Genomic DNA, 13,369 nt, shown 5'->3' with positions numbered 1-13,369 from the left:
AGGTGGGCCTAAGGCCCACCACGGGTGCGCCACACCCCTCCTCCCCCCCTTGGCCGCCACACCAGCCCCAATCTAGGGCTGCCCCCCCCCCCCCAGGAGAGGGAAACCCTCAAGGGGGCGCAGCCCCTCCCTCCCCCTATATATAGTGGGCACTTTTGGCCATTTGAGATCAGACTTTTGCCTCTCTCTCGGCGCAGCCCTGCCCTTCTTGCTCCTCCTCTCTGCCGGTGCTTGGCGACGCCCTGCCGGGAGACCTCGTCTCTCCATCGACACCACGCCGTCATGCTACTGGAGTTCTTCCCCAACCTCTCCCTCCTCCCTGCTGGATCAAGGTGCGGGAGAAGTCACCGGGCTGCATGTGTGTTGAACATGGAGGTGTCGTAGTTCGGCACTAGATCGGAATCGCTGCGAGTACGACTCCATCAACCGTGTTCTAGCAATGCTTACGCTTAGAGATCTTCAAAGGTATGAAGATGCTCTTACCCCTCTCTCGTTGTTGGTCTCTCCATTGGAAGATCTTTATATGCGTAGGAAAATTTTGAATTTATGCTACGTTACACAATAGTGGCATCCGAGCCAGGTTTTCTATGCGTAGATTCTATGCACGAGTAGAACACAAAAGTTGTGGGCGATGATTTGTCAATTTGCTTACTGCTACTAGTCTTATTATTTTCCGGCGGTATTGTGGGAAGAAGCGGCCCGGACCGACTTTACACGTACGCTTACGTGAGACTAGTTCCACCGACAGACATGCACACCGTGCATAAAGGTGGCTAGCGGGTGTCTGTCTCTCCTACTCTAGTCGGATTGGATTTGATGAAAAGGGTCCTTATGAAGGGTAAATAGCTTTGGCATATCATCGTTGTGGCTGTCACGTAGGTAAGAAGGCGCTCTTGCTAGAAACCCAAATCAGCCACGTAAAACTTGCAACAACAATTAGAGGACGTCTAACTTGTTTTTGCAGGGTTTGACATGTGATGTGATATGGCCAAAGTTGTGATGTTGCATGTATGATGTATGAGATGATCATGTTATTGTAATAGGTTTCACGACTTGCATGTCGATGAGTATGACAACCGGCAGGAGCCATAGGAGTTGTCTTAATTTATTGTATGAGATGCAACGCCATGTGCTTACTACTTTTACTTCATTGCTAACGGTTAGCTATAGTAGTAGTGATAGTAGTAATTGGCGTGACGACTTCACGGAGACACGATGATGGAGATCATGGTGTCACGCCGGTGACGATGATGATCATGCGATGCCTGAAGATGGAGATCGAAATGGCGAAGATGATAATGGCCATATCATCTCACTATATGATTGCATTGTGATGTTTATCATGTTTTACATCTTATTGCTTAGAACGACGGTAGCATAATAAGATGATCCCTCTTAAAATTTTGAGAACGTATTCCCCTAAGTGTGCACCATTGCGAAGGTTCGTTGTCTCGAAGCACCACGTGATGATCGGGTGTGATAGATTCTAACGTTCGCATACAACGGGTGTAAGCCAGATTTACACACGCGAAACACCTAGGTTGACTCGACAAGCTTAGCATGTACATACATGACCTCGAATACAAGAGACCGAAAGGTCGAACATGAGTCGTATGGTTGAATACGATCAGCATGAAGTTTCTCACCATGGTGACTAGTCCGTCTCACGTGATGATCGGACACGGGTTAGTCAACATGGATCATGTATCACTTAGATGACTAGAGGGATGTCGATTTAAGTGGGAGTTCATACTTAATTTGATTAAATGAACTTAATTGTCATGAACTTAGTCTAAAAGTTGTCTTTATAAATATTGTAGATGGCCAACGTCAACCTCAATTTCAACGCATTCCTAGAGAAAAACAAGCTGAAAGATGACGGTAGCAACTATGCGGACTGGGTTCGCAACTTGAAGCTCATCCTTGAAGCAGCTGAAAAGGCTTATGTCCTTGATGCGCCGCTAGGTGACCCTCCCACTCCCGCAGCAGCCTATGACATTCTGAATGTCTAGCAAACGCGGAGTGATGACTACTCTCTGGTTAGGCGTGGCATGTTATACAGTTTAGAAACGGGGCTCCAAAGGCATTTTGAGCAACACGGGGCATATGAGATGTTCCAGGAGCTGAAGCTAGTTTTTCAAGCTCATGCCCGTGTCGAGAGATATGAAGTCTCCGACAAGTTCTTTAGCTGTAAGATGGAGGAGAACAGTTCTGTCAGTGAGCACATACTCAAAATGTCTGGGTTACACGGTCGTTTGACTTCACTTGGAGTCGAACTTCCGGATGATGCTATAATTAACAGAATCCTCGAGTCTCTCCCACCAAGCTACAAAGGCTTTATGCTTAACTACAACATGCAAGGGATGGAGAATACCATTCCCGAGTTGTACTCGATGCTCAAGTCTGCAGAAGTAGAAATCAAGAAAGAGCATCAAGTGTTGATGGTCAACAAGACCACTAGTTTCAAGAAAGGCAAGGGTAAGAAGAACTTCAAGAAAGACGGCAAAGCTGTTGCCGCGCCCGGTAAGCTAGATGCCGGGAAGAAGAAAAAGAATAGACCCAAGCCTGAGACTGAGTGCTTCTATTGCAAAGGAAAAGGTCACTGGAGGCGGAACTGCCCCAAATACTTAGCGGACAAGAAGGCCGGCAACGTTAAAGGTATATGTGATATACATGTTATTGATGTGTACCTTACCAGCGCTCGTAGTAGCTCCTGGGTATTTGATACCAGTGTTGTTGCTCACATTTGCAACTCAAAGCAGGAACTGCGGAATAAGCGGAGACTAGCCAAGGACGAGTGACGATGCGCGTCGGGAATGGTTCAAAGGTCGATGTGATCGCCGTCGGCACGCTACCTCTACATCTACCGTCGAGATTAGTTTTAAACCTTAATAATTGTTATTTAGTACCAGCTTTAAGCATGAACATTGTATCAGGGTCTTGCTTAATGCGAGACGGCTACTCATTTAAGTCAGAGAATAATGGTTTTTCTATTTATATGAGTGATATGTTTTATGGTCATGCTCCGCTGGTGAATGGTTTATTCTTGATGAATCTCGATCGTGATGTTACACATATTCATAGTGTGAGTACCAAAAGATGTAAAGTTGATAATGATAGTCCCACGTACTTGTGGCACTGCCGCCTTGGTCATATCGGCGTTAAGCGCATGAAGAAGCTCCATACTGATGGACTATTAGAGTCTCTTGACTTTGAATCATTTGACACATGCGAACCGTGCCTTATGGGCAAGATGACTAAGACTCCATTCTCAGGAATAATGGAGAGAGCAACCGACTTATTGGAAATAATACATACTGATGTGTGTGGTCCAATGAACGTTGAAGCTCGCGGTGGCTATCGTGATGTTCTCACTCTCACGATGATTTGAGTACGTATGGGTATATCTACTTAATGAAGCACAAATCTGAGACGTTTGAAAAGTTCAAGGAATTTCAGAGTGAGGTCAAGAATCAACGTGACAGAAAAATTAAGTGTCTACGATCTGATCGTGGAGGAGAATATTCGAATCATGAGTTTGGCACACACCTAAGGAAGTGTGGAATCATTTCACAATTGATGCCACTGGCACACCGCAACGCAACGGAGTGTCTGAACGTCGTAATCGCACTTTATTAGATATGGTACAATCTATGATGTCTCTTACCGACTTACCGCTATCATTTTGGGGATACGCATTAGAAACTGCAGCATTCACTTTAAATAGGGCACCATCTAAATCCGTTGAGACGACACCGTATGAACTATGGTTTGGCAAGAAATCTAAGTTGTCGTTTCTTAAAGTTTGGGGCTGCGATGCTTATGTGAAGAAACTTCAACCAGAAAAGCTCGAACCCAAAGCGGAGAAATACGTATTCATAGGATACCCTAAGGAAACTATTGGGTATACCTTCTATCTTAGATCCGAAGGTAAAACCTTTGTTGCCAAGAATGGATCCTTTCAAGAGAAAGAGTTTCTCTCGGAAGAAGTAAGTGGGAGGAAGGTAGAACTTGATGAGGTAATTACACCCCCTCTCGAATAGGATAGTAGTGCAGGGCAGGAAGTTGTTCCTGTGGCGCCTACACCAACTGAAGAGGAAGTTAATGATGATGATCATGAAGCTTCGGATCAAGTTACTACTGAACCGCGAAGGTCCACAAGGGCACGCTCCGCACCAGAGTGGTACGGCAACCCTGTGATGGAAATCATGTTGTTAGACAACGGTGAACCTTCGAACTATGAAGAAGTGATGGCGGGCCCGGATTCCAACAAATAGCTTGAGGCTATGAAATCCGAGATAGGATCCATGTATGAGAACAAAGTATGGACTTTGGTGGACTTGCCCGATGACCGGCGAGCCATAGAAAATAAATGGATCTTCAAGCAGAAGACTGATGCAAACGGTAATGTAACCGTTTACAAAGCTCGACTTGTCGCAAAGGGTTTTCGACAAATTCAAGGAGTTGACTACGAAGAGACTTTCTCTCCCGTAGCGAAGCTGAAATCAGTCCGAATCATGTTAGCAATTGCCGCCTTTTTTGATTATGAAATTTGGCAAATGGACGTCAAAACAGCGTTCCTTAACGGGAACCTTACACTAGTAGAAAAAGGGCCTTTGGCCTGGACCCTTTAGTCCCGGCCTACCTCTGGGCCGGGACTAAAGGCTCGGCCACGTCGCCCCAAATCACACGAGGCTTTGGTCCCGGCCCGTAAGGAGCCTTTAGTCCCGGTTTGTGTCTCGAACCGGGACTAAAGGGTTTGGAGGATTTAGTCCCGGTTCGTGTCTTGGACCTTTAGTCCCGGTTCGTGTCTCGAACCGGGACTAAAGGGTTTGGAGGATTTAGTCCCGGTTGGTGTCTTGAACCGGGACTAAAGGGTAGACCTTTAGTCCCGGTTCGTGACTAGTCCCAGTTCGTGTCTTGGACCTTTAGTCTCGGTTCGTGTCTCGAACCGGGACTAAAGGGTTTGGAGGATTTAGTCCCGGTTGGTGTCTTGAACCGGGACTAAAGTGTAGACCTTTAGTCCCGGTTCGTGACACGAACCGGGACTAAAGGTGTTCAGATTTTTTTTGTGTTTTTAAATTCTTGTTTGTAGTTTCTATTTTAAATTGCTTATATCTTTTAGGATATTTGATGTTTTTGATTGATTCTTTTTGCATTAGATTCAAAATTTTGTCTAGTTTCTGTTTGTGCCATTAGTTTTCAAATTTGAATGGATTAAATTTGAATTTGTTTAAATTTGCTTCAAACCCAGTTTTGAATAACTTGAGTTTACAAATAGTTTTGAATTTAATTCTTTTTGCTCCCACTCATGTGTTAGATTGTTGTCACAGTAATATTTATTTGGTTATTTTTAGAATAATTTAAATTAGGATTTTAATTAAAGAAATATTGTTTTTCTTATATAGTTGTTTTAGTCATTTAATTGTTGTTTTTTATTATTTTTAGTTAGTTCTTTCTGTAGATTTTTAACATGTTGTAGTATGGTGCATATTTAGTGCACAAAAAAATCTACAGTTCAATTGATTGTAAAAAAAATGCCTTTGTAGCAGATGGGTTTTCGTCTGAAACCTTGATACTTTGAGTTTTGTAGAAAATAAACAAAAATGATAAAATCTTCAAAAAATAAACAAAAATGATAAAATCTTCAAAAAATAAAATCCTTTGAGATGTTGTTAGGTTTTAGTGTCTAGTCGGTATAGAAATTTTGAGATATGAATTTTGACCGTTTTTGCAAAAAAAAGGAAAAAAATAAACGACCATAACTTTTGCATACGATGTCCAAAAAAAATTAATATATCAAAAAAAACTAGAAAAAATTGGTACTCGATTTCACCCGTGCTTGCCCGGTGAAGTTTTCTCACATGCTCAAAATTCGAAATGGAAAAAAAGTTATTTCAAAAAGAAGTTTTTCCAAAAAAAAGAAAAATAATTTTATTTAAAAATATTAGGTTGTTTTCATTGAAATTCACTATTATTGTTACTTATTAAGTTTATTTGAATAATTATTTGTAATTCAAAAAATTAAATCATGTGACATGACATCAAGACCCAAGTTGTTTAGGATTGATAGCTTACTATTGTCAGGAAAACAACAAGTGCACACTTGGCAACTAGGGAAGATAGAACGAGAAAGTTAAGCGTGCTCGGGCTGAAGTAGTGAAAGGATGGGTGATCGGCCGGGAAGTTAGACGATTTGAAATGAGTGATCCACGCTAGAGCAGTGAGGATGGGTGATTAGAGATTAAATTGTCAAATAATTCAAAGATTAGAAAATTGGAATAAAACATAAAAAATATTCAAAAATAAAATTTGAAAAAAAGTAAAAAAAATCTACCTTTTCGGATCAAACAAACAAAAAAACAGACGGATCCTTTAGTCTCGGTTCGTAAGTAGAACCGGGACTAAAGGTACTCCCTCCGAGGCGGCCACGTGGAGCACCTTTGGTCCCGGCTTGGAATAGGGCCGGGACTAAAGGTTAGGCCTTTAGTCCCGCCCCTTTAGTCCCGGTTGGTGAACCGGGACTAAAGCCCCTTACGGGCCGGGACTAAAGGCCATGTCCCCACTTATGTTAAGGAAGAGTTGTATATGATGCAACCAGAAGGTTTTGTCGACCCTAAGGGTGCTAACAAAGTGTGCAAGCTCCAGCGCTCCATCTATGGGCTGGTGCAAGCATCTCCGAGTTGGAACATTCGCTTTAATGAGGTGATTAAAGCGTTTGGGTTCATACAGGTTTACGGAGAAGCCTGTCTGTACAAGAAAGTGAGTGGGAGCTCTATAGCTTTCCTCATACTGTATGTGGATGACATATTATTGATGGGGAATAATATAGAGATGTTGGAGAGCATAAAGGCCTATTTGAACAAGAGTTTTTCAATGAAGGACCTTGGAGAAGCTGCATACATATTAGGCATCAAGATCTATAGAGATAGATCAAGACGCCTCATAGGTCTTTCGCAAAGTACATACCTTGACAAGATATTGAAGAAGTTCAATATGGAAAACTCAAAGAAAGGGTTCTTGACAGTTTTGCAAGGTATGAGATTGAGTAAGACTCAGTCGCCGACCACGGCAGCAGATAGAGAGAAGATGAGTTCTGTCCCCTAGGCTTCAGCCGTGGGCTCTCTAATGTATGCCATGCTGTGTACGAGACCTGATCTAAACCTTGCCATAAGTTTGGTAGGTATGGAACACTGGACAACGGTCAAGAATATCCTTAAGTACCTGAAAACGACAAGGAAATGTTTCTCGTTTATGGAGGTGACGAAGAGCTCGTCGTAAAGGGTTACGTCGACGCTAGCTTCGACACAGATCCGGATGACTCTAAGTCACAGACCGGATACGTATATGTGTTGAATGGTGGGGCAGTGAGCTGGTGCAGCAGCAAGCAAGAAGTCGTGGCAGCATCTACATGTGAAGCGGAGTACATAGCTGCCTCAGAAGCACCTCATGAAGGAATTTGGATGAAGGAGCTCATCACCGACCTTGGAGTGGTTCCAAGCGCGTCGGGTCCAATGACACTCTTCTGTGATAACACTGGGCCATTGCCATAGCCAAGGAGCCCAGGTTTCACCGGAAAACAAAGCACATCAAACGCCACTACAACTCCATCCACGACCATGTGCAGAGTGGAGTGATAGATATTTGTAAAGTACACATGGATCTGAATATTGCAGACCCGTTGACTAAACCTCTTCCACGAGCAAAACATGATCAACACCATAATGCTATGGGTGTTCGATACATCACAATGTAACTAGATTATTGACTCTAGTGCAAGTGGGAGACTGTTGGAAATATGCCCTAGAGGCAATAATAAAATGGTTATTATCATATTTCCTTGTTCATGATAATCGTCTATTGTTCATGCTATAATTGTATTAACACGAAACAGTAATACATGTGTGAATAAATAGATCACAAAGTGTCCCTAGCAAGCCTCTAGTTGGCTAGCTCGTTAGTCAATAGAAGATCATGGTTTCCTGATCATGGGCATTAGATGTCATTGATAACGGGATCACATCATTAGGAGAATGATGTGATGGACAAGACCCAATCCTAAGCATAGCACTAGATCGTATTGTTCGTATGCTAAAGCTTTTCTAATGTCAAGTATCTTTTCCTTCGACCATGAGATTGTGCAACTCCCGGATACCGTAGGAGTGCTTTGGGTGTATCAAACGTCACAACGTAACTGGGTGACTATAAAGGTGCACTACGGGTACCTCCGAAAGTGTCTGTTGGGTTGGTACGAATCGAGATCAGGATTTGTCACTCCGTGTGACGGAGAGGTATCTCTGGGCCCACTCAGTAGAACATCATCCTGAGCTCAATGTGACTAAGGAGTTAGTCAAACGATGACGTGCTACGGAACGAGTAAAGAGACTTACCGGTAACGAGATTGAACAAGGTATAGGTATACCGACGATCGAATCTCGGGCAAGTTCTATACCGATAGACAAAGGGAATCGTATACGGGATTGATTGAATCCTTGACATCGTGGTTCATCCGATGAGATCATCGTGGAGCAAGTGGGAGCCACCATGGGTATCCAGACCACGCTGATGGTTATTGGCCGGAGAGGCGTCTCGGTCATGTCTGCCTCTCTCCCGAACCCGTAGGGTCTACACACTTAAGGTTCGATGACGCTAGGGTTATAGGGAATTGTTATACGAGGTTACCGAAAGTTGTTCGGAGTCCCGGATGAGATCCCGGACGTCACGAGGAGCTCCGGAATGGTCCGTAGGTAAAGATTGATATATAGGACGGATGGTTTCGGATACCGGAAGTGTTTTGGGCATCACCGGTAACGTACCGGGACCACCGGGACCACCGAAGGTGGCCCCGGGGGTCCACCGAAGGGGGGCAGCGACCCCGGGAGGTAAATTGGGCCAAGTGGGGAAGGGAACCAGCCCCTAGGTTAGCTAGTGCGCCTCCCCACTAAGCCCAATGCGTGGGGGAGAGAAAATGGGTGGCAAACCCTAAGCCAGGTGGGCCTAAGGCCCACCAGGGGTGCGCCACACCCCTCCTCCCCCCCTTGGCGCCACACCAGCCCCCATCTAGGGCTGCCCCCCCCCCCCCAGGAGAGGGAAACCCTCAAGGGGGCGCAGCCCCTCCTTTCCCCTATATATAGTGGGCACTTTTGGCCATTTGAGATCAGACTTTTGCCTCTCTCTCGGCGCAGCCCTGCCCTTCTTCCTCCTCCTATCTGCCGGTGCTTGGCGAAGCCCTCCCGGGAGACCTCGTCTTTCCATCGACACCACGCCGTCGTGCTGCTGGAGTTCTTCCCCAACCTCTCCCTCCTCCTTGCTGGATCAAGGTGCGGGAGACGTCACCGGGCTGCACGTGTGTTGAACGCGGAGGTGTCGTAGTTCGGCACTAGATCGGAATCGCTGCGAGTACGACTCCATCAACCGCGTTCTAGCAACGCTTCCGCTTAGCGATCTTCAAAGGTATGAAGATGCTCTTACCCCTCTCTCGTTGCTGGTCTCTCCATAGGAAGATCTGAATATGCGTCGGAAAATTTTGAATTTATGCTACGTTACCCAACACGCACAACCCTGAACCTCTACTTCGTAGTTCTTCCTCTAGATCGGTTTTCTGCGGAGCTCGGACGGAGCCCTGCAGGAATAGATCATCACCATCACCGGCGCGCCGTCACGCTGCCGGAGAACTCATCTACTTCTCCGTCTCTCTTGTTGGATCAAGAAGGCGGAGATCGTCATCGAGCTGTACGTGTGCTGAACGCGGAGGTGCCGTCCGTTCGGCGCTTGATCGGAATGGATCATGGGACGACGGTGATTTGAATCACGAAGTTGTTCCACTACATCAACTGCGTTTCTTAACGCTTCCCGCTTAGCGATCTACAAGGGTATGTGGATTCGATCTCCCTCTCGTAGATGAACATCACCATGATAGGTCTTCGTGTGCGTAGGAATTTTTTTTCCATGCAACGTTCCCCAACATCGCGTGTGTGGTAATGACTGGGTAGAGTGAGTGTATTTAGGGCTAGTCTCTACGTGTGTGTGTGTGTGGACATCGCTGGATCACCGAACTAACGGTGCCGTTGGGTGAGACCTTCCTTCCCATCCCTCGACTCTAATCCTAACCCCCTTCTTGATGTAGAACCCTAGCTACTTGTATCCCCAAATTGGTTGATCCCTGTGAGAATGCAACCTTCTGATCCACGAAAGACATACACACACATCATTGCATTTCAGGTCAGTGTTACGCCCTACACTAAGGAGAAGGGGGCAGGGGGCGTGACGTAACTGTTCAAGCGATTAGACCAAATCGCGCACTATCTCTTCAACAATTTTATTAAATAAAAAATTAAAACCCAGTTTGTGAACTTACTGCATGTGCAATAATTAGTCCCCCTACTGTTTTTAGTCACTTTTTCCTCGAGAAAGAACAAGGACGAGCAATCGCTAGCATATTCGACAACCATAAAGAGGCATAATCTAAACGGAAACACTAAACAAATACTTGTCCTTCTAGTAGGAGTATGATTTAGTCTCTGTTTGGTCTTGTCGTGTCTTCTGAAAAGCACAACAACTTTACTTATTTATACTAATGTCGAACGTCACAGTTAGTTGAGAGCAGAAATTTATAAGAAGCAGCACGACTCAGTAGTCCCACAATGATTCCTCCATCGTCGGCCTGCTGCGGCCCCGACTACCTCTCCGTCACCGGCCTGTTGTGGCCCCGTCGCCCCTCCGTCGTCGGCCTGCTGCGGCCCCGACGACCTCGCCGCCGCCAGCCTGCTGCGGCCCCGCCGCCCCTCCGCCGCCCCGCCCCGCGCCACGGCCCCGCCCCGTCGGCCTGCCCCACGGCCCTCTGCCGCTGGCCTGGCCGTCGCCCTCCGCCGTCGGGCAGCTCCGCAACTGGCCTACAACATTTATGCAATAGGGTCGTGGTTTCTGCAACTCAGCCATTGTTTCACGAGTTACATAAATTATTTTCTGCAACGCGATCGTTGTTTCAGGATTTTATTTTTTTTGAAGCACGATCACTGTTTTCGCAACGCGACTATTGTTTCTGCAACTCGACATGTGTTTCAGGAACTATTGGGTACGGGGACGTAGATCGGACGGCTGCACCGATACATCCAACGGCCGTTGAGGTGGCGGATGTTTACTAAACATTCGCAGGTGGATGTGTAGCAGCCCCCTATATGTTTGCATATGTTTGCGTAACAAACTTAGTGTAATGAATTATTGTTTTTATAAACGAAAACGTTTCGCTTGTTCAGTACTCACTCCGTTCCTAAATATAAGTCTTTTAAGATATTTCATTAGAAGTCTACATACGGAGTAAAATGAATGAATCTACACTCTAAAGTATGTTTATATACATCCGTATGTAGTTCACTAATGAAACATCTTTAAAGACTTATATTTAGGAACGGAGGGAGTAGAAACGAGTCCTAACAAAACGTGGGATCAGATTACAGATGTAAGGCATTTCCCTTCACTAGCTAATTGAACCATCCTACTGGGTACTCATCTGACACACCTCCATGACCCATAGTCGTCTTCAAGGATTAGCTCCGCTGGCCACACCTAATGACTCAGCCTGCAGCCACAGCGACGTGCTAACCCACGCATCACCAAAGCGCCTATATAAACATTAACCCGGTGCATGCATTTCCACACAGCCTAAGTTAATCAATCAAAATGGCTTCTTCAATGCCTTGCCTAGTCCTACTCTTGGGCATCGCCTGCCTGCTGCAGGCATCGCTGACCGCGGCAGACCCGCCGCAGCGGCCATCATGGGAGCTGCCGGAATCCGAGGTGAGGTCCAGGTGGACGAGGTGGCAAACCAAGTACTCGAAGCGCTACCCGAGCCACGAGGAGCAGGAGAAGCGGTTCGGAATCTTCAAGACGAACACCAACTCCATCGGCGCTTTCGCCAGCCAGACAACGGTCAACGGCGGCGTCGGCTCGTTCGGCCCCCAGACCGTCACGACGGTCAGGGTCGGCATGAACAGATTCGGCGATCTCAACCCCAGCGAGGTCGCCGAGCAGTTCACCGGGTTCAACAACTCCGTCTTCACCCCAGAGCCTCCAACCCCGCTCCCCTACGACTCATGGAAACCGTGCTGCGTTGACTGGCGCTCGAGCGGCGCCGTCACCGGCGTCAAGTTTCAGGGTTCTTGCTGTAAGTCAAGCTAGCAAACTCCTGCTCAGGTTTATAACTTTACATATTTTGGTCAGTTCTCGTAGAGTAACGACTAACGAACATGTATATGGCAGTGTCATGCTGGGCATTCGCGGCCGTGGCGGCCATCGAGGGCATGAACAAGATCAGGACCGGCGAACTGGTGTCTCTGTCGGAGCAGCAGCTTGTGGACTGCGACACCGGTAGCAGTGGCTGCAGCGGCGGCCGCACAGACACTGCCCTGGGCCTCGTGGCTGCCCGCGGCGGCATCACGTCAGAGGAGAGGTACCCGTACAGCGGCTTCAAGGGCACCTGCGACGTGGACAAGCTGTTGTTCGACCACCAGGCGTCCGTCAAGGGATTCAAGGCCGTGCCGCCCAACAACGAGCGGCAGCTGGCGCTGGCAGTGGCGCGGCAGCCCGTGACGGTGTACATCGACGCCAGCACGTGGGAGTTCCAGTTCTACTCCGGCGGCATCTTCCGGGGCCCCTGCTCCTCCGACGCCGCGAGGGTCAACCACGCCGTCACCATTGTCGGCTACTGCGAGGAGTTCGGTGAGAAGTTTTGGATAGCCAAGAACTCGTGGAGCAACGATTGGGGCGACCAGGGATACATCTACCTCGCCAAGGACGTTGTCGGGCCGACGGGCACATGTGCCCTCGCCACCTCGCCCTTCTACCCGACGGCTTGACCGATGCCGGCTTGCCGGTAGAGTTTTTAAATTTGCGTGCGCACAATAGTTGCTTACGTTTAGTGCATCGATCGTACGGGTTGTTAAGAATGATCGATGGTTGTGTGTTATTGTTTCCCTTATCATTGTGATAATACAAAATAAAATATTGATTGTGTTTATGTATAGTTGAGCAATCAGTAAGAGAGACAGCTCATCCCCGAATGTATTCGTTCATATATAAACTTGGTTCGACAAAATCTGTTCACATTCAACATGGCGTGATCCCATATCACAACTAAACATGCAGCTAAGCGTCAGCTCAAACGGGAAGCAAACGTTTACTGAAAGCTAAAACTTTTCTTTATGATCGGCCTGAGAGATGTATCTGCCGAATTTGATAAAAATGGGCCCGGTTTTTATTTTTGAAAGATCCAGACTTGCTCGCGTTCATTGATTTATGGAAGCAGGAAAATAATGTTGATCAACGACGAAACACACCCACCCACCTCCAGGTCGCTCCCACCGGCGGCCAG

General features: G+C 46.7%; 1 protein-coding gene across 1 annotated transcript; it reads left to right on the top strand.

The window, feature by feature from the left end:
- The first annotated feature begins 11,644 nt into the window (after positions 1-11,644).
- On the top strand, positions 11,645-13,015 carry LOC123439618 (ervatamin-B-like). Its single transcript, XM_045116308.1, has 2 exons — positions 11,645-12,163; positions 12,259-13,015. Exons 1-2 carry the CDS (start codon positions 11,680-11,682, stop codon positions 12,852-12,854), a joined length of 1,080 nt encoding a protein of 359 aa, XP_044972243.1. The 5' UTR covers positions 11,645-11,679; the 3' UTR covers positions 12,855-13,015.
- The last annotated feature ends 354 nt before the right edge of the window (positions 13,016-13,369 follow it).

This window comes from Hordeum vulgare, chromosome 3H (assembly GCF_904849725.1).
Source record: "Hordeum vulgare subsp. vulgare chromosome 3H, MorexV3_pseudomolecules_assembly, whole genome shotgun sequence".
Lineage (NCBI taxonomy): Eukaryota > Viridiplantae > Streptophyta > Magnoliopsida > Poales > Poaceae > Hordeum > Hordeum vulgare.
The sequence above is the reverse complement of the archived record's forward strand: the minus strand, read 5'-3'. Positions and strand labels throughout refer to the sequence as shown.

Coding starts and splice junctions, on each gene's coding strand:
- LOC123439618 (XM_045116308.1), top strand. CDS start 11,680: ATGGCTTCTTCAATGCCTTGCCTAGTCCTACTCTTGGGCATCGCCTGC. Junction 12,164..12,258: donor CAAGTTTCAGGGTTCTTGCT/GTAAGTCAAGCT, acceptor TGTATATGGCAG/TGTCATGCTGGGCATTCGCG.